Source organism: Homarus americanus, unplaced genomic scaffold (genome assembly GCF_018991925.1).
Source record: "Homarus americanus isolate GMGI-L3 unplaced genomic scaffold, GMGI_Hamer_2.0 scaffold6354, whole genome shotgun sequence".
Classification (NCBI taxonomy): domain Eukaryota; kingdom Metazoa; phylum Arthropoda; class Malacostraca; order Decapoda; family Nephropidae; genus Homarus; species Homarus americanus.
The window spans coordinates 88,407-111,581 of NW_024715548.1; the positions used below are offsets into that span (position 1 = coordinate 88,407).

The window sequence follows — 23,175 nt, forward strand, 5'->3', positions numbered from 1 at the left end:
AGACTCTCAACTGGCTCAGCCAAGTTAATATTATGACTTATTTAATCGACTCTGTATCTGTGTACTTCTGGCTAAAAAAAAAAACTGTTTCAATATCAATAACTTACTCTTTCCATAACGGAAGTAAGTAATAAACTACGATAACTTACTCTGGGCATCACGGTTGTAAACAATAACTACGATAACTTACTCTGGGCATCACGGTTGTAAACAATAACTACGATAACTTACTCTGGGCATCACGGTTGTAAACAATAACTACGATAACTTACTCTGGGCATCACGGTTGTAAACAATAACTACGATAACTTACTCTGGGCATCACGGTTGTAAACAATAAACTACGATAACTTACTCTGGGCAAGGGCAGCGGAGAGGAGGCTGACGAGGGCGAGGAGGGTACAGAGGGCCGTCCGTGTCATGGCGTGGCAGAGGTGTTGGGTGTGAAGTGTTCACCGTGGCGGCACTCACCCCCAACACCTTATATACCAACCACCACCACCACCCACATTAACCACTAGTACGTCTCACACAGGTGGTAAAGTCAGCTAATTACCTTCCACACTACCTAGGCGGTTCAGTCACCTTGGTCTTAGGACTGGAGATGCCTTACTTTACCTGTTTTGTATTCCATGAACTCATCAAACCCAGATTATATACACATCAATGTTAAAAGTGAAAAAGGAACCCAATTTTTGTCTTCAGAGTTAGGGGTTAAGGGTAAAAGTATGCATGGGGTAAATAATTCCTACGTCAGTGATCACGGAAGGCCAGGAGTAATTATAGCACTAATTGAGGTGATAATTAACACGCGGAAGTCATGAAGGTGCATGGGTGTAGTTTGTCAATTAACAACATGGCGGTGTGTGTGTGTGTGTGTGTGTGTGTGTGTGTAATAATAATAATAATAATAATAATAATAATAATAATAATAATAATAATAATAATAATAATAATAATAATAATAATAATAATAATAATAATAAATTACGGTTTATTTTAAGAACATGGCAACTAAAAGGCTGAAAACATACAATATACCAGTTGTTGCTATTTTTAACAATGGTTCAATTGGGATGTTCTTATAGCGATCAGTATGTGGTTGTAGTGTCGAACAGCAATTCACGGACGAGGAATTTCGGGTGGGAGCAAAAGCTTCCCCCAGACTTACAGATGAAGTCTTGGTATAATGATCCGAGACAGCAGAGATGGTCAGTGTACTGAGCGCCTCTTGATATCTGGAGTAGGAGGGGGAGAGAATAATATTGCACGCCTTGTTCACTCTTTCTAGGAGTCCTCACTGTGTGGCATTTAAGGAGGAAGACCAGGCAGGGGGAACATAGGTGAGCTTCTGGAATATGAATATTGAGTAGGCACTCAAGAGCTCGGGTACGGGATCTACGAGGGACTTGAGACGACGGAGGAAGTGGAGAAAAAGCTGGAAGACTTGACAATTAATTACACTGACGTGTACTTTCCAGTTTAGTTTGTTATCTATAGTGACGCCGAGGAGCTTAGTGGAGTCCACAACCTGGAGTGTGTTGTGGCCCAAGTAATGGAGGTGGGACATGGGAGGAAGAGAGGTTGATGTGAATAACCATGGTCTTGGTAGGGTTGATGGTGACATGGTTGGTGGTGGCCCAAATTTGGAGACTGTTCAGTGTGTGTGTGTGTGTGTGTGTGTGTGTGTGTGTGTGTGTGTGTGTGTGTGTGTGTGTGTGTGTGTGTGAGGGTAACAAGGTTACAAAATGTATCAAACCACCACCAATATATCATTATAAGAGACAGAACTCCCAGGATAAGTTCACAAACAGACCGCGGGCGGACATTAGGGAATCGCCTCATTTAGTGAATATCCGGGTTGGGTCGAGCTTTTTTATCGATCACCTTCCTGTGACGCTGATGTGGTGAGGTGGGTCCAGTAAAACACCTGCCACCATCACTATATCATAATAAAGTAAGGGAGAGTGAGAGAAGAAAAAACGGAGAGTATGAAGACTTGTAAAGGGTAATCATGACAACAGTGTGCAGGAAGGAGGCCTCACACACCCTGAGGTACAACATCTCGTCAACAACAGATAAGGTAGTGTAGTAAGAATCTCACCAACTCCCCAAGTTAGGTCATGTTACCGGTGCAGGCAGGGCAGGGCGGGTTAGGCTATAGGAAGTTTTATCCTACAAACTGACCCGACGCTAACTAGCAAAGGTTCCTCGCCTCCTTGGCACGCCTTCTTAGCCCGCTCTTCTTAAGACGCTGCCTCTTAAATCTGTCCGCCGCCTGACAAACAAAATGCGGGGAGATAAAAGAGGAGTAAAACTGTAACAGTAAAATGTGATATATACCCGAGGTTAAGCTGAACTGTTGAATATAAAACAAGGCTTTTTACCTCGCTTTAAGCTAATCAACATGGACTAATTACTGTGCTCATAAATCAAACGAATATCTGTTTGACAAGATAAATTAACGCAATTTTGTTTTGTACCAAAAAATCATGACATTTTGCGAAAAAAAAATACCAGTTGAAAATGTAGTCTAAAGCCGCTGTAATAATAAACGGAATACATTACTGTTTATGTTGAAACTATGAACACACAGCTCGAAATATACAGAAAAAGGTAAAGTAATGGAAACTAGCATGTCCTCAACAAACTACTGTATAAAATGAACATACTAAGACAACATCGTCAAAAACATCGCTACTCGTTGACGTTACAAGGTTGGGGGCTTCAAGATAAAAAAATCCTTATCTATCAATCTATCTATCAATCTATCTATCTATCTATCTATCTATCTATTTCATTCTCTCTCTCCGTCCCTCTCTCTCTCTCTCTCTCTCTCCGTCCCTCTCTCTCTCTCTCTCTCTCTCTCTCTCTCTCTCTCTCTCTCTCCGCCCCTCTCTCTCCCTCCCTGGCTCGTATTTTCTCCACGTCCAGGTATGTACTGTACACCACTATAAATAAAGGTTCAGTGACTACACCACGAGACGCCACAATAACGTCATGAAAGATTCTCAACCAACCCACATCTCCCTCCCTATGTTATCATTTAAGTTCCCCTCGTGACGTGTCGTAAATAACACACACACACACACCACACACACACACACACACACACACACACACAAATCATCGTTCGTTGTGTCCGTATCTGTAACGCCGTGATCACCTCTTGCATCAACCCAACTCACTATGTTAAACTCCCTATACATATACTGTAAAAAAAAAAGCAGTAAATTGTAAATGAAAAATACTTACAGTTGTTTACACGTGAGGCTGAGTTATTTCATTTGGTTCTCCTGGTTATTGTAAATTTTGGTGGTGGGGAGAAAAAGGAATCGAAATTTTCTGGAACTTAGTAAGACGGGTAAGGGGAGAGTGGTGTGAGGGGACGGCCGAGGGGAAGGGTGAGGGTAGAGTCGTCTGTAGTGAGGGGAAGGGTGAGGGTAGAGTCGTCTGTAGTGAGGGGAAGGGTGAGGGTAGAGGCCTGTCGTAGAGCTGTCTGGAAGGAGGGGAAGGGTGAGGGTAGAGTCGTCTGTAGTGAGGGAAGGGTGAGTCGTCTGTAGTGAGGAAGGGTGAGGGAAGAGTCGTCTGTAGTGAGGGGAAGGGTGAGGGAGAGTCTGTAGTGAGGGAAGGGTGAGGGTCGTCTGTAGTGAGGGGAAGGGTGAGGGTAGAGTCGTCTGTAGTGAGAAGGTGAGGTAGAGTCGTCTGTGTGAGGGGAAGGGTGAGGGTAGAGTCGTCTGTAGTGAGGGGAAGGGTGAGGGTAGAGTCGTCTGAAGTGAGGGGAAGGGTGAGGGTAGAGTCGACTGTAGTGAGGGGAAGGGTGAGGGTAGAGTCGTCTGTAGTGAGGGGTGAGGGTATAGTTGCCTGGTCTCCTCCCCTCTTCTCTTGCTTTAATTTCTTCTCCTCCTCCCTCTATCTATTTTTCTTCTCTTGCCTCTTCCTCTTCCTTATTCTCTTCTCTTTCTCCCCCCTTCTATTTTAGCTGTACTCTTTCTTCCCATTCCTTCTCTTTTCTTTTCTCTTTTCCATCTCTTCCATCATCTACATCTTTATTATACCTGTTCTTCCCGATCCATCCATACTCTCTAGCACTCCTCTTCTTCCTCCTATTCCTTCTTCTCTTATCCCCTCCTCTTCTTTCCCTCTCGCTCCCCAACCCCTTTCTACACATTGCTCCCCAAATTCCTCATATCTACGGGGAGGAATTTGAGGGGAGCTAGTGTTGGTGTTTAGGAGAAGTAAAGGGAGGGGAGAGGAGCGGAGGGGAGGAGAGGGTAGGAAGTACGAGTAAAGAACATAAGAACATAAGGAGTCTGCAATAGGCCGGTTGGTCTGTGCATGGCAGCTCCTGTCGAGAGTTACTACCACTCTCTAGGCTGGCGTCTGGAGGAATAAGGGCTAGTTTAGGGGAAGTAAGGGTTCGTAATAACTGACCTGCTTAAAAAAAATCTAGTTTTCCACGTAACCCCAAATTGCTCCCTTTGTTTTCCCCTGTGTTGTTTTACGGAGAGGGGAGGCGGCAGGGAGGGTCAAGGCTCAGGTCAACAGTAAGGGGGGGGAGGGGACAGAGGCAGGAAGGGTCAGGGCTCAGGTCAACAGTAAGGGGAGGGGGGAGGGGGACAGAGGCAGGAAGGGTCAGGGCTCAGGTCAACAGTATGGCTCTCACTCTGATTGTGTGTGTTCATCTATTGGGTTACCATCTCACAAATTGCTCGTCTCAAGTGTCTGTCATCAGCCAGGTTAGTTATATAATGGTGGGAGTGACAGGTCCAGCCTCTCATGCCATACTAGTCGTCCACGGGGTGTTATAGTGTCTGTGTGTGTCTACGTGTGAGTAGAGAGTCAGTACATCAAGTTGGTTCTCATCACATAGTTCCTCTGTTATATGAGAACGTTACAAGACTCGTAAACTCAACAACGTAGATCGTAGATTATCTGAAGCAAATTAGAAATTGATTGTCAAATCGTTGCGAGAAGAAGAAGAAGAGGAAGAAGAAGAAGAAGCAGAAGAAGAAGAAGAAGAAAAATGGACTTCAAAATACTGAATGTTTTGGTCGCAGTGGTCAAGATTGTTGGAGGCTTCCCTTACTCTGTGGCGAACAGTCGTGATCGCGGGACACAGGTCAGCCAGGAGTCTCACTTGTATTCGAGGGACAGACCAACAACTTCAGAGGACGACAAACAAAACATTCCGAATTTCCAGAAGAATAGACTACTGGTGTGTTGGTCCGTCGTGTTGTTCGTGCTGGTGGTAATCGCTTCTTTCCTCATCCTAAAGTGGCACCCAGACATCAGTCATCTCGTCGGGTCTTCAAGGACTTTCCACGTCGTCAACTGCATCACATTAAGGGTTGAGGTCACGTCGGAGCCGCTGGTTATGTTGTTCGTCATCTTCGGCAGTCCTAGTCTGTGTCGCCTGGTCACCTGCCTCTACCACGTCACTGATTCTCACACCACGTCCTGGAGGCCTCACCGTGACGCCGTCTTCATGTTATCCAACGGCTATATCATCCTCTCTCAGGCTGCATGTATAGTGATGTCTATTACAGCGTTTTCATCACATTACGAACAGATTCAGTTTGATCACCACACCATTCTCATCTTCAGTCTTTGGGGTTTCTCGAAGTTTGTTATTACGTATGTTGTAGTGAATATGCTGTACACAACATCACAGATTATAGCCACAGGGTATCAGCAGTGTCTCTTAACACCACCAATACACACAGCTGATGGCAACACTACCTGTATCCAGATTGAACACATCAGTCACGACAGAGATAAATTCCTTGTCGACCACCAAAACAAATCTGGAATACGGTCAGACATCATACCGGACTCTGAGGAGTTAAATTGTTTAGCGTTCGGCCATACTAATCAACACCTCAGTGAACGTGTGGTGGATCCTGAGAACGTGAGAAAACGAGACATTGCAGAGAGAGTGATAACACGATCGTCGTTAAGGGCAGCGAGTATACGACTGTACCACCTTAACCAGTGTCAACGGGTCCTCAACGAGTACTTCCGAGGCCCCGTCATCGTCATCATGATCAACAACATCGTCATCATCACTGAGCTCACCTTCTACCTCACCTCCGGGACCGACTTCTTCATGGCTCTCTGGGTGATCGGCCCCTTAATCATCCTGGAGAGTATCACTACCCTCTACCTCGTCTGTTCTACCCCGACCCCCGCCCTCACCCAGGTAACCTCTCACCCCCAACCTCACACAGGTAACCTCTCACCCCTGCCCTCACCCAGGTAACCTCTCACCCCTGCCCTCATACAGGTAACCTCTCACCCCCGCCCTCACACAGGTAGCCTCTCACCCCCGCCCTCACACAAGACCTCTCATCCCCGCCCCTCAAACAGGCAACCTCTCACCCCGCCCTCACACAAGTAACCTCTCATCCCGCCCTCAAACAGGTAACCTCTCACCCCCTGCCCTCACACAGGTAACCTCTCACCCCGACCCCCGCCCTCACACAGGCAACCCATCACCCCCGACCCCTGCTCTCACACAGGTAAATCCTCATTAACACATCCCCGACCTACACCCTCATTCAAATAACCTCCCATTAACACACACACACACACATACTGTACACATACACATATTTTCAGCCTTCTGGCTGCCAAGCTCTTTCAATAAACCGTTAATTATTATTATTATTATTATTATTACACACACACACACACACATATATATATATATATATATATATATATATATATATATATATATATATATATATATATATATATATATATATATATATATATATATATATATATATATATATATACAGTGATTTACTTGCACACATATATATATATATATATATATATATATATATATATATATATATATATATATATATATATATATATATATATATATATATATATATATATATATATATACCATTAACGTGTGTATAATATATATCACTGTCATATATTATAAACTAGCAGAAACGCCGCCCTCCGGGTGGCTCATCCGCTAGGCCACGGTAGGACGCCACCCTCCGGGAGGCTCCACATTGTCTCACTGTTCAGTCTTCTTCCATCAATAGTTCATTAACGGTGTATGTAAGTTCCACCATGTTTTTCACTACAACGGTACAGCAAAGTATATTTTTTTAGCATTAAACTGTTATTATTTTATTGACTAATCATCACTACATATAACACCACCCATCATCACTACATATAACAACATCCATCATCACTACATATAACATCATCCATCATCACTACATATAACATCATCCATCATCACTACATATAACAACATCTATCATCACTACATATATCACCATCCATCATCACTACATATAACAACATCCATCATTACTACATATAACACCATCCATCATCACTACATATAACACCATCCATCATCACTACATGTAACACCACCCATCATCACTACATATAACACCATCCATCATCACTACATATAACACCATCCATCATCACTACCTATAACATCGTCCATCATCACTACATATAACACCATCCATCATCACTACATATAACACCATCCATCATCACTACATGTAACACCACCCATCATCACTATATATAACACCATCCATCATCACTAGATATAACATCGTCCATCATCACTACATATAACACCATCCATCATCACTACATATAACACCATCCATCATCACTACATGTAACACCACCCATCATCACTACATATAACACCATCCATCATCACTGCATGTAACACCACCCATCATCACTACATATAACATCGTCCATCATCACTACATATAACACCATCCATCATCACTACATATAACACCATCCATCATCACTACATATAACACCACCCATCATTACTACATATAACACCACCCATCATTACTATATATAACACCACCCATCATCACTACATATAACAACATCCATCATCACTACATATAACATCATCCATCATCACTACATATAACACCATCCATCATCACTACATATAACAACATCCATCATCACTACATATAACACCATCCATCATCACTACATGTAACACCACCCATCATCACTACATATAACACCATCCATCATCACTACATATAACACCATCCATCATCACTACATATAACACCACCCATCATCACTACCTATAACATCACCTATCATCACTACCTATAACACCATCCATCATCACTACAGATCGGTAAAGTAGTTTCCGAGATTCTCGTGCGGACACACAAGCAAACAGACATACTTCTTTGTTTTATATAGATAGAAGAATATTAATAATGTATATAATGGGTGTAATGGTTGATAAATTATACCATTGTTTTCTCCCATAGATCGACAAGCTAACGTCAAGTATCATCCTGCATCAGATACACACAGACGATGTGTCTCTCAAACTCCAGGTGAGAGAACTACCTCGCGAGACTATACTGTATAGGCCTATAGGGCGATCGAAGAGTCCCTGTGTACCTGTCATAAATATAGAGTTGTTCCTTGTTATACCTACATTGTTATATACCTTGTAGTTGTTATATATTATACAGGACCTTGTTCCTTGCTATACCTAGTTATATATCTTGTTCTGTTTATAGTAAATGTTGGTAACGGTATCCCCTTCCACCACTTTCTGTTGTCATTGTTTTTATTGTGTGTAAAAAAATGTGCCGTTAATTATTATTTTGTTATTATTGTAATTTTTATTATTATCACTTTTTACTATTATTATTATTGTTATCATTATTATTATTATTATTATTATTATTATTATTATTGTTATTGTTATTATTATTATTAATGTTATTATTACTATTATTATTGTCATTGTTATTATTATCACTGCTATTTTTACTATTATTATTATTATTATTATTATTATTATTATTATTATTATTATTGTTGTTATTGTTGTTATTATTATTATTATTATTATTATTATTATTATTATTATTATTATTATTATTATTATTATTATTATTATTATTATTATTATTATTATTATTATTATTATTATTAATATTATTATTATTATTATTATTATTATCATTATTATTATTATTATTAATATTATTATTATTATTATTATTATTATCATTATTATTATTATTATTATTATTATTATTATTATTACTATTATTATTATAATATTATTATTATTATTATTATTATTATTATTATTATTATTATTATTATTATTATTATTATTATTATTATTATTATTATTAATATTATTATTATTGTTGTTATTGTTGTTATTATTATTATTATTATTATTATTATTATTATTATTATTAATATTATTATTATTATTGTTGTTATTGTTGTTATTATTATTATTATTATTACAAGTACTTCTTAATTAACCTGTGCAAGAAGTCAATACATTTCTATATCTCACTGAAAGCGACCAAGAATCAGTGGATGATGGCAACACTTATGATGTAGTTTATCACTACTTCTCGGTACCTTTCAGCTGGGTCACCTACTGAACCTACTACAGCAGTACCCCAACTTCAACATGGGCAGGTACTTCGTCATCTCTAAGGCCCGACTTGTTGACGTAAGTACTTGTTGCATCACCTGAAGAATCTCCACCCCAGCTTATTTCACCTAAGGATTAAACACACTAATGCTAGCCTAACCAAACCTAACCTAAACCAACCTTACCTAGCCTAGCCTAACCTAACCTAAACTAACCCTAACGCCAACTAACCTACCCTAACGTTAACCTCCCCTAATGCTGCCCTTTCCTAACCTTCCAAATAGCGTTAGGGTGGTTAAATTTTAGGTTAAATAAGCTGGGGTGGAGATTCTTCAGGTGTTCCTACTTATTGTATAAAATACTGAAATCTCAATAACATAAGTAGCAATAGAGTTTAAATACGTTGGTAAATAAATGAATCAGGATTACGTGAGGATTAGATACCATAACTTATTTCACCTGAAGATTAAATATCCTAACGCTATCTGGAAGGTGAGGTTAGGTTAGGATATATTTTTTATTTTATTTTTATTTTATATATTTTTTTTTTACGGGGATTAGCCAACCCGGGCACAGGTCACTGACCCACTTCAGGGCTTGGGGGGGGCAAAAATGTAATAATAATAATAATAATAATAATAATAATAATAATAATAACAATAATAATAAAAATAATAATAATAATAACAATAATAATAATAATAGTCAGTTCATAGTAAATAAAATTTATAATACAAAATACATAATTAAAAATAAAATTGTATCAACAATAATAATAACACTGATAATAACAATAAAAATAAGGAACCATAAAGAAATACAAAAGTGAAAAAAGACAAATAGTGAGAAACAATATATGTATGTTGTGTTGTCAAAGTAAGAGAAACAATTGAGACCCTACAATTGTGTGTAAATGAGGCAGAAAGTCAGATCAGCAACCTGGGACTTGGTCACAATTTTTGTGATGCCATATGGCAGCAGGGTCTACCATTAGACAACACATAAGGCTTCCAATATCTTCACAGGCGGTAGTACCTCCCTGTTTGATAGCTTCCTACTACCTACCATTTGTAATTCTACTTTATTTACTTTAAAGGTGCCTTTAATTAGTTTGAATTAATGCTTTAGTTCCTTTAATTCTTCTTCTCATTTAATTAAAGTTGTATTTTTTGTGTTTCATTGGTAATTTTCATTTTATCAATTAAATATTTTTATTTCTTATTGATTACCTGAATAAAAAAAAAAAAAAAAAATATATATATATATATATATATATATATATATATATATATATATATATATATATATATATATATATATATATATATATATATATATATATATATATATATATATAATTCTATTTTCTTGAAATTTTTATTCTTTCAATTTTATTTTTACTCTTATTTTTAATATTTTGTTTTACTCATTTTTATATTTAACCTTTTCATTTTTAACTCAATTTAAACAGTTTCATTTTTTACTAATTTTTTTTATCACTTATTTGTCATCAAATTTTCTCTTGATTTGTATGTTGTTTTTTCTCTCCAGATCTTGAGGTTCATAGCGATGTACGTAGTGATCTTGCATCAGTTCTGGACCAGTGAGACTAACTCTACTGATCCACCGATCACACCAGCTCGTAACGTCTCCAACATCACGACCAGCCCGTAACGTCTCCAACATCACGTCCAGCCAGTAACGTCTCTGACATCACGACCAGCCCGTAACGTCTCCAACATCACGTCCAGCCAGTAACGTCTCTGACATCACGACCAGCCCGTAACGTCTCCAACATCACGTCCAGCCTGTAACGTCTCAACATCACGGCCAGCCCGTAACGTCTCCAACATCACGGCCAGCCTGCAACGTCTCCAACATCACGTCCAGCCAGTAACGTCTTCTGACATCACGACCAGCCTGTAACGTCTCCAACATCACGGCCAGCCCGTAACGTCTCCAACATCACGTCCAGCCAGTAACGTCTCTGATATCACGACCAGCCAGTAACGTTCTGACATCACGACCAGCCCGTAACGTCTCCAACATCACGACCAGCCCGTAACGTCTCCAACATCACGTCCAGCCAGTAACGTCACGACCAGCCAGTAACGTCTCTGACATCACGACCAGCCCGTAACGTCTCCAACATCACGGCCAGCCCGTAACGTCTCCAACATCACGTCCAGCCAGTAACGTCATCAACATCACGCTCCAACATCCAGCCAGTAACGTCTTAACATCACGTCCAGCCCGTAACGTCTCCAACATCACGTCCAGCCAGTAACGTCTCTGACATCACGACCAGCCCGTAACGTCTCCAACATCACGGCCAGCCCGTAACGTCTCCAACATCACGTCCAGCCAGTAACGTCTTAACATCACGTCCAGCCCGTAACGTCTCCAACATCACGTCCAGCCAGTAACGTCTTAACATCACGTCCAGCCCGTAAAAACACGCCAGGCCCTTAATATTTCCCTGACTACCAGCCCTTAATGTCTCTACTACCAAGTCCAGCCTTCACTACATCAAGAACTGCATGACGAACCACAAGCATGACACACAGGACGAACACACACACGTGCATGACAGTGCGGCGAATACCAAACAAACTGCATTCTTCTTCTGAGTGATTATTGACACACAACCCACGACGACCTTTCTAACCAGGACAAGAAATTAGAGAAAGGTGAATGGGAAAGAGAGAAAAATGAATAAAAAATGAGAGAAAATGAAGTTGAAGAGAAGGCAGAGAAATAAAAAAAATATATAGATAAATAAACAATGTTTTTTTTAATATACCGTGTCCTGCGTGCTGACTCAACATATTAAACACCTTAGAATATGGTTTATACAGTACATATTTAACGATTATATTCGCTATAAAATCAAATATAGTGTAAAGTGCCTATATGGTGTAAGGTGTTTATACTGTTACTAGGTAAGTGTTATGATATATTACTGTAATACTGTAAATAAATATTCCTCAATAAACAACAATAGCTTTATGTAAAATAATCATTAAATATAGATCACACTCGTGCAGTAAAATCTGAAACACAATTAATAACCAAGTGATTTAATTAATAACTCTGAATGGAAATAAATAACACGACATTGATTAAACATATACATGGGCGTGGGCGTGGACGTGGGCGTGGGCGTGGGCGTGGGCGTGGGCGCACTATGGTTGACGGGATGTAAACAAGACTCACAAGGGTTGAATATTTATTTTTACTGATCTTAATGTTATTGTTATTTAAATGTATTTTATCGCGTATATCTTTTATATATGATTATTTTTATCTTATTTTTTTTGTTTTATTATCTCTATCTTTGTTGTGGTTTAATTCTTTTTGTGTATATTTAATGTTTTCCTTATCACACACACACACGTATCAACACAAACACTTAGACATCACACACTTAAACCGAGAGACAGACAGACACATACACACACAACTCAACACAAACACTTAAACAGACGAGCGCGCGCGCACACAAACACACACACACACACACACACACACACACACACCATGATAAAATCGAACACACGTTTGTCTGGGATGAAATATATTGTGTAGAAGAGGATTACAGAACAGCGTACGGATAAAAATATTCCATTGGTGAATCCTTTTATATGTGTGTGAGAGTGAGGTGGTGATGGTGTGAGAGTGAGGTGGTGATGGTGTGAGAGTGAGGTGGTGGTGGTGTGAGAGTGAGGTGGTGGTGGTGTGAGAGTGAGGTGGTGGTGGTGTGAGAGTGAGGTGGTGGTGATGTGAGAGTGAGGTGGTGGTGAGAGTGAGGTGGTGGTGTGGTGTGAGGTGAGGTGGTGGTGGTGTGGTGGTGGTGTGAGAGTGAGGTGGTGGTGATGGTGTGAGAGTGAGGTGGTGATGGTGTGAGGTGGGAGGTGGTGGTGGTGGAGAGTGAGGTGGTGGTGGTGTGAGAGTGAGGTGGTGGTGATGTGCGAGTGAGGTGGGTGATGGTGTGAGAGTGAGGTGGTGGTGGTGTGAGTGAGTGGTGATGGTGTGAGAGTGAGGTGGTGGTGATGTGAGAGTGAGGTGGTGATGATGTGAGAGTGAGGTGGTGATGGTGTGAGTGAGGTGGTGATGGTGTGAGGTGAGGTGGTGATGTGTGGTGTGTGGAGTGAGGTGGTGGTGGTGGTGGTGGTGAGGTGGTGGTGATGTGGTGGTGGTGGTGGTGAGGTGGTGGTGGTGTGAGAGTGAGGTGGTGGTGGTGACGGCTTTTAAAGTGTTATTCAGGCTGGCCTTTGAAGACAGACTCTCTCTCTCTCTCTCTCTCTCTCTCTTCGTCCATTTTTCATTCTTTCGCTCTCGGCTTTTTTCTTTCTCTCCATTTTTATCTCTCTCTATCTTTTGTTTCTCTTCCTCTACTGAACTTTTACTTAATTTCCTCTATCCCTCTATTTTTTCTCTCACCCATTGTTCTCCTCTTCTCTCTCTTGTTGTGTCTTCTCCCAGAAAGTTATACCATAATGCCAGCTGGTATCAGAAATTCCTATATTTGCCCTGAAATATACTGTATAAAACAGACATGAACGAATCATAAGGAAAACTTTTCGTTATATTCCAGGAAAATGTTGCTATACAATCTAATCGAATTTCCCGTTAATATCAAGAAAAATAAGCATTCGAGCTTCAATAATAATAATATTAATGATAATAATAATAATAAACTCCCACTAAAACAGTAAAAACTAATCAACTGAGTTTCCAGCCAAAAATCAATTAGTGTACAATAAGTCATAAGAACTTCCAGACCCACCAAAAGAACAGAAAAATCATATCTAAGTTTCTGGCTAAAAATTAAGGGAAATAATTATCAGGTAAGGCGACTAAATTGTACTTCTTGCCGTAACCCTTCTCCTATATCCTCCTCACGACCCGGTAATAGGACAAGTATGTTTATCTCATTTTCTTTAATCACATCCCGCAACGGTCTGGCTACAGGACGATGAGGGGCGCTTAATATAAATTTTATACTTGGGAAAAGCGAGAAACGACTTTTATTGTACTGTATTTGTTGTTTTTATTATTATTATTACCCTGTATTATTATTATTATTATTATTATTATTATTATTATTATTATTATTATTATTATTATTATTATTATTATTATTACTGTATATTATTATTATTATTATTATTATTATTATTATTATTATTATTATTATTACTGTATTATTATTATTATTATTATTATTATTATCTATACTCATAACAATAAAATCAATAATATTCGACCTTCCATATCAGGTTAGGTTAAAGAAACTAAACTTGCATTCCCTAGAAAGACGAAGAGTGCGGGGAGATATGATAGAAGTATTTAAGTGGGTGAAAGGAATCAATAAAGGTGATATAGATAAAGTTCTTATAATATCCGAGCAGGATAGGACTCGTAGCAACGGATTTAAGTTGGATAAGTTTAGGTTTAGGAGGGAGATAGGAAGAAACTGGTTCACAAATAAGGTGGTGGACGAGTAGAACAAGCTTAGCAACTTTGTAGTAAGTGCTGGAACGCTGGAAAGCTTTAAAAGGAGGCTAGTTAGATTCATGGATGATAGAGAGTGGTAGTAACTCTTGGCAGGAGCTGCCATGCACAGAACCGGCCTATTGCAGACTCCTTATTTTCTTATGTTCTTATATCACGGCAGCTTTACTCCTCTGGTGTTCACAACCTCTAGTGGATGGGACCAAGTGCAAGGTGCTTTTATACAAGACTGACCGAGGTGTTATCTGAACAGAGAAGCAGCAGCCCAGAAGCCACGTTGCAGCCTGGTTGAGATGTCAACTGTACTTCTTTCTGCTTAGGTTTGCATTGCTTTGCCTCACATGGAACAAGATGTTCGGCCCCAAAGCGAACATCAGTCGCAGATATTTACTATGAGGCAAGAGTCACTGAATGCCGCATAGATCTGCGGCTAAACTAACTCAACAAAGGTGTGGCTATTGGGGGAGGCTGGAGGCCACGGATAAAAAAAAATAGTAGCAGTAATAACGATAATGATATTAATTATAATAAAAACAAAACAATAATAATAATAATAATAATAATAATAATAATAATAATAATAATAATAATAACAGCAATGATAATAATAATAAATAATAATAATAATAATAATAATAATAATAATAATAATTATAATAATAATAATAATAATAATAATAATAATAATAATAATAATAATAATTATAATAATAGTAATGCTAATAATAATAATAAATAATAATAATAATAATAATAATAATAATAATAATAATAATAATAATAATAATAATAGCAAAAATAACAAAAATAATAATAATAACAATAATATTAATACTAATAATACTAATACTAATACTACTACTAATAATAACTATAATAATAATAATAATACCGCCACCACTCCAGTGCAAGCCCCAGCGGTCACAGTGGGTGCCCATCCTCTCCAGCTGGTGCAGTCTGCCAAACTCCTGGGTGTAACTATAGACAACAAACTGGACTGGAAGGCCCATGTAAATAACACAGTCAAGGCAGCCTCGTACCAACTCTACATGCTACGACGACTTAGGTCACTTGGGACACCCACGCCAGAGCTGAGGACCATCTACAACGCCTTTATTCTCCCCAAACTAACGTATGCGTCACCAGCCTGGTCGTCTTCTCTCAACTCCATCCAACAACTTCGGCTAGAGAAGGTACAGAAAAGGGCCTGCAGAATCATGTTCAGCGCAGAATACTCCGGCTACACCAACGCTCTCTCCACCCTGGAAATGCCATCCCTCAGTGACCTCCACCACCAAGCACTGGAAAGGTTTGGCAGCCAACTAATGCACCACCCTCGTCATCACCACCTCCTGCCACCGGCAGCCCCCCACCCACCTTGCGCAGTCCGCCACTACAACAAAATTCAGCCCATAACAGCGGGCACTATAGAAGAATAGCACCATCCCATCTATTGTTAAAATAATAAACAACTCCTGATTTATGTACTGTACAGCCCTGTAAATGTATTCAACGCATATTATATCATTATGTCTAAATCAAATGTAAGTCTGTATATTTTCAGCCACCTGCTGTAATTCTATTTATAAACCGTTTATTATTATTATTATTATTACACACACACACGGGGGCGCAGTCCTAATAGAGACGCACCTCACACGTCTGGCGTCTGAGTGTATGAATGTGAGTCTCAGGTGGAAATATTTACTTCCAGTTTGTTTACAGCCGCTAGACCAGGTATCACCACAAACCTACACCCACGACCAGCCTCCCGACTCCTGCTGAGGGACTGGTTGACTACCCCGGGGAGTCCTGAGCGCCGAAGGATTCTCGAATTACTTTGTGGGTCTAAGAATAGAAAACAGATTATGAAAACTGGATTTGCATTATCTTGAGAGACGTAGAGTGAGGGGCAATAAGATGGAGGAAATATGTAAATGGAATGTGGGGGTTAAATAATTGTGATATGACCAAGGTATCTAAACTATCAAATGAGGAACGAACACACAGTGATGGTTTTTAAATTAAACAAACTTAGATCTAGGTGGGAATGACGTAAACATGGCCTGGGAGCTTGAGGTGTGAACGAGTGGATGATGACCTTCAACACGAACAGATTACTTTGGTATATTCCGTCGCTACACACACCTCCATACTGAGCTGAGGTTCACAAAGATTTTTATGTTAGAGTCTTTTCTCGGTAACTGGACAAGGGAGTTCATTTGGGGAGAATCTTTTTTATGATTCAGCAGTCATCTTGGATCATGTGAAGAATACCCCCGCCAGCTTATTTAACCTTTAGATTAAACACTCAAATGCAAATCTAACCTAACCTAACCCTCCCATGTTGTGTTAAGATATTTAATCAGTCAGTGGAAATAAGCTAGGGCTAATCTTCATGTGGTCCCGCCATATATATTTCATAGCTAAAATCAACCAAATAAATTAATTAGCACATCACCATTTGTTAGAAAATTTACCTGAGTTTATGAAAATAAAAAACAAAACTCTTTACGTTAAACGGATTAATACAGTATATTCTGTATCCTCACCACCAGGCACAAAACACCTCGACCGTGGGTAGACTTTGAAGAGATTTACTGAGTTACCCTGAACACTCACCACCTCGGCTGTCGTGGTGGTCTAGGTCCCGGGTGTTTATATAGACAGAGGTCGTTTACTCGCCATCACCGTCCGTGTTGAGATTCACAAACTTTAAGAATCTGAAGTTAGAGAGAAAGAGAAAAAGAGGGAATGATGGAAGGAAAGGTGAATTAAAGAAGGGAAGGAATGAAGGAAAGGAGGGAGAAAGGAAAAATATGATAGGAGCAATGAAGAAATGAATGCAGAAAGAAAGAATAGGAAGGAAGCATAAGAATAATAAATTAATGAAGAAAGGAAGAAGGAAGGATAGAAGGGATGGAAGTTAAACAGAAGGTGAAAAAATACCCCCTTCCTATTTCAGACAGACAGACAGACAGACAGACAGACAGAACCAAGTGAGCTATGGGAGGAATGCATTTGGTCATTTCATTCCCAGGTATTGAATCACCAGTAGTACCCCCCTCCCCCCCTACATCACACACACACACACACACACTCTAAACCATCGCGTCCATTTAGAGCTGAGAGGAATGGTAACCCCTTTTAGCCTTTGTATTTAAATCAGGGTTGTTGTCAAGGGCTGCTGCTGTTGCTTTTGAGTCCCAGAGCCATATACCTCTTAGGTCCATAGGCCAACTCTCTTCCTTAACTATTTCAATATACATTCCCCAAAACGTAGTCCCTATTAACGTCGTTCTTATTTATGTTTTTCCTATGTATATCGTTCCTATTTACGTCGTTCCCATATACGTCGTTCCTATTTACGTTGCACCTATGATATCGTTCCTATTATGTCTCTCGTTCACCCTCGACTATCACCCCCTCACTCACTATCACAAACGTCAATTAAAGAGACAGGTAATTCACACTCTCCTCCTCACCTGGTTTTGTCGTCTTCCCCCCCCCCCCTCTCTCTCTCTCTCTCTCTCTCTGTTGTCACTAATACCTCACGAGTTGCCGGGGAGAGGAGGAGAGGACAGAGGGGGAAGGGATGGGGGAGGAGGAGAAGAGAGAGAAGGAAATGAAGAGGTGGGGAAGGTGGGAAATAAACGGACGGAGGACGGAGAGAGGAAAGGTATGGAGTGGAGAAGGGGAAGAAAGAAGAGGAGGAGGAGGGACAGATGGGATAAGAAGGAGAGAAGGAGAAGGAAGGAGATAATAGGGGGACGAAGAAGTAATAGGAGAAGAAAGTAGAGAGAGAGAGAGAGAGAGAGAGAGCCGTACATTGGATTCTGCTCATTCTCCTCCTTCTTCTCTTCCACCGTCTTTTCTACTCACTTTCCTCCCTTTCTCCTCCTATTTCTTCTTTTATTTTCTTTATCTTCCTCCTTCTTCTTCCTCCTCTTCCCTCCTTCTCCTTCATCTTTATACCCCATTTCCCTCCCTCCCTCCCTCACCTTATCCAACCTCCCTGCTACCCTTACTCCTCCTTCGCCACCCTCCTCTGTGTCGCCTGGAGGGGGGGAAGGGGGGAGGGGAAGGGGGAAGGAGGGGAGGGGAGTCACTGTCATTCATCATCAGGAGCCAGGCACGTGTGTCTTCAGTATACTGTGTTATTTTTAGGTTCCGTCTTTGCCTCGTCTGTCTGTCTGTCTGTCTGTCTGTCTCTAGATGTATGTCTGTCTTCCATATTTCCTCCTTCATGTTTGTCAATTAATCATATTTTTTCCATGACTATCAATCTTTCTCAAGGCATTTCTCTACTTCTTATCAACGCACACACAACCATTCCCCCTCCCAGTAAGCTCCCCCTTTCTACTGTCTACGAGTATACTTCCCTTCTCCTTCCACCCTCCAAACCTCACCCACTAAACCCCTAAAAACCCCTAGAAGCCATCCCTTAAGCCCATAGAGCCGCTCCAGGACCAGGCCAGGGAGCCGAGTGATCACGCCCACTCTGTCTGCCGGGATCATAGGATCTGTCCCCCTCAGAAGTCAACGTATTTCTCGGTAGTGGTGATGGTGGTGGCGGTGGTGGTGGGGGAAATAATCACTGATTCTGCTGACGTCTGAATTATTTAGGGATTGGTTACTGGGTAGTGTGTGTGTGTGTGTGTGTGTGTGTGTGTGTGTGTTTGTGTGCTTGGAGTGTGTTTGTTTGTATATCTGTGGTATTGTTTTTTGTTGTGTGTGTTTAATGACCTGTTTTCTAAATTTATATGAACGCATATATAATAAATCATATACTTACATATGTTACACACACACAAAACCATAACATTCCCCACAGTTACCCAAACAACACACAGTGGATCCGCTCTCAATACTTCCTTTACGAGTTACAATACACTGAATTAATTGTTCCACATAAATATAAAGATGTATTTTGGGACATAAGTTGTCCTAGCACCACAGCAAGTTATTAATTCCTTCCAACCTGGCCTTAATGACGGCTGTGGGAAATTGGATTAAGTTTGTTAAGTATTTCAATGGTTATGTCACCACCTCGAGGGATTAAGACATGAACCATAATCTTTGTAAGAACTTAATGCGTTCACTGATTCTGTTCTCTTATGTACTGTGTGTGTGTGTGTGCAAGAGAGAAAATATCCTTACATTATAATTCTTATATATAATAACGTCAGTAATCTACCAGATGTTTTTTCTTCTCGTTTTTTTTTCCATAACGTGCAGCTTACTCTCCACCCCTCCCTTCCCTCCACTCCTCAGTAATAGGATCAGGACTCACATTAGTGTCGTGCTCGGCGCCGATAGACGACTAAATCCCGAGTTATTGACACAGGCCGCTGTGATCCTTTATGAAAAAACTATTCATTTATTTCTTTTTTATATCGTTAGAGTCGCTTATAATTTTCTTATCTTCCGCTGGGACTACCTGACTAATGGTCCAATATTTCTTTATTACGATATTAAATGATGTTACTTTAAATTTATGTTTCCTTCTTAGTATATATGTTAAAAAAACAAGGGTGAAAGTTTTTGTGTACGTTAAGTTATGATCCTGGAGGTACATGGAAACTTTAGTGGCTTTTAGTCCAGATTAAACCCGGGTTGAAGTTTGCTTGGTTGTGAGGCCCATCAGGGGTCCTGTGAGGGGGACAACAAAACACAAGACACGAAGAAAAGCAAAAGATGAAACAAAAATAAAAGTCTGGAGAATGAAGAAAAACTTAAATAACCCCAAGAAACTGACAAATAACTAAAGATAAAGATAAGTTACTGAAGCATCCAGAGCATAAGAGAGACAGACCGAGGTCATGGTGCCGCCAGAATACTGTGCGACTGTACGTGATTGACTGTGACTATAGTCCTTGTAGATAAGTACAGGGAGGGGGGGGGGTACACGTGCAGCTGACTAATATGTTGACTTTAATTACAATTTTAATAAAAATATATATTTGGCAGATTTGATGAGAATTTGTGAGAAAAATTCTGATGGAATATTATTTTTTTTCCAGAAAGAGAAAAAATAATGAGTTTTGAGTTTAAGCATTTGTATGAAGGAAAAACTATTTATACCATATGAGATATTTATACTCGCGGACGGACAGTTGGCTTCATTACTGTACAGCATTAAAATGAAACTTTTATTTCATAGAGGGAAGAAGCCTGGACAACTCGGGTAGAAACACTGTTACCCTTACCACCACCACCACCACCCCTACAACAACTACTACCTCCACTACCACCCCTACCACTACCACCACTACTCGTCCACCACGACTACCTCCACCACCACCACTACTAACGTACACCACCACCCCTACCACCACCCCTACCACCACCCCTACCACCACCACCTACCACCACCGTCACCACTACTACCACCACCACCACCACCCCTACAACAACTACTACCTCCACTACCACCCTACCACTACCACCACCACCCGTCCACCACCACCACCACCACCACCACCCATCCACCACCACCCCTACCATCATCTCTACCTGTCCATCAACTCTCACCACCAATACCATCCCGACTACTACCCCCCCCTCCAACAACCCCTCCCCATTACCAAGACCCTCAACTCTGCTTCATTCAGGGTCGCTTAATGATCTTCCCGAGTCCGTGGAACATGAAGCCCTGGAGCGCCTTAAACCTCCCGGGAGAAGCGAGGAATTAATGAGAATCAGTGAGGACGAGTGAGGCATTTATGTAAACAGCGCTAAGAGAGGAGGCCCTTTGATGTGATGGTCTGCTACCCGGGTGTGATGATGATGAGGGAAGGAGGTGGGGAGAAGATGGAGAAGGAGGTGGTGGAGGATAAGGAGGTGGATGAGAAAGAGGTGGAGGAGAAGAACAGGAGAGGCAAGGGGAGTAGGAGAAGGAGCAGGAAAGAGGATGGAAGGAGGAGAAGGAGGAGCAGGAGAAAGAATAGGAGGTACGTGAGAGAGATAATCCAAGACACGAAAAGAGAGTAGTAGCATCCAAGAATAAAGAAGAGATACAGAGAGGAGAAACCTTTAAATCAAGAGGACAGGTTGTTAAGGGTCTCGTCAACATGCCTCGCGAGACATCATAAGCCAGCAGCCAGGTTGATAATATTCTTCTTCACATGTACCGCGGCGCCATCTGTAAGTCGTGGTGCTGGTGGTGGCGGTGGTGGTGGTAGTGGTGGTGGTGGAGGTGGTGGCGGTGGTGGTGGCGGTGGAGGCGGTGTTGGGGGGGGGAGATGAGCTCCACCACCTGTATCTTGTGTTGTGGTGTTACAGAGGCCGGGCAGCAGATGGTTCCTCTCCTGTCTTTAAGATAAACCGCAGCTTCCTCCTCCCCCCCTTCTCTCTCTTTGTTTGTCTATTTCTCACCTCTTTATATATTGTCTGTTTTTTTCTTTCTCTCACCGTCTATTTCTTTCTCTCAGTCTCTTTTTCCCCTCATTTACTATATCTCATATTTCTTTATCGCTCTCACTTATTTTTCATCGCCCTTTCTCTATCTTTCTCAATCTGTCTCTCTTTTCCCCCAAGTTAAGCGTCCTAAGGCTAAATGAGGGGGGGGGGTAAGGTTAGGTTAGGGTAAGTGAAATAAGCTGGGTTGCCTAACCGTCATGTGGTCCAAAACATCTGTACTATTATTTTCTACAACAGCACTAGATAAAAAAAAATTCCAACTAATTGTGACACAAGTAAGTACCATCACGATAAAGGTACCATCACGATCTCTACTGATTGTAGTTCACGATACCAACGTGATAAGATACCAACACGACTTCTACGGACTCAGGTTCTCGATACCAGCGGCGATAAGGATACCAGGACGGTTTCTACTGATTCAATTTCTCGATACCAGCATGATGAAGACGCCGGCACGACTCCCATTGACTCGAGTGGTCGATACGCGCAACGATAAAGGAGGCGCCAGGACGATTTCTAGAGAGTGCAGTACTTCGGTGGCAGGAGGAAACAGGTCCGAAGGGGAGATGGTTAACGATAACAGGCTTGGACGGTAGTTACAAGAGGCCAGGCAGGTGCTGTGGTCGCTTGAGAGAGAGAGAGAGAGAGAGAGAGAGAGAGAGAGAGAGAGAGAGAGAGAGAGATAATGATCGGTACCATCAAAGCAAGCTAAAGGAAACCAGGGAAGCTGAAGTTACCGCTGGCGTGTTTCAAGTCGCTGC

General features: G+C 40.7%; 1 protein-coding gene across 2 annotated transcripts in view; it reads right to left on the reverse strand.

Moving 5' to 3' along the window:
* LOC121857891 (cubilin-like) overlaps positions 1-23,175 on the reverse strand; it is a 73,901-nt gene that overhangs the window by 14,854 nt on the left and 35,872 nt on the right. The window contains exon 1 of one of the 2 annotated variants that reach the window (XM_042354130.1): positions 356-449. The exons of the other annotated variant lie outside the window; for it this stretch is intronic. Coding sequence (XP_042210064.1) covers positions 356-422 — 67 coding nt within the window. The 5' untranslated portion in view covers positions 423-449. Of the gene's footprint in view, positions 1-355; positions 450-23,175 lie in introns of those variants that run through there. 2 annotated transcript variants of the gene reach the window in all.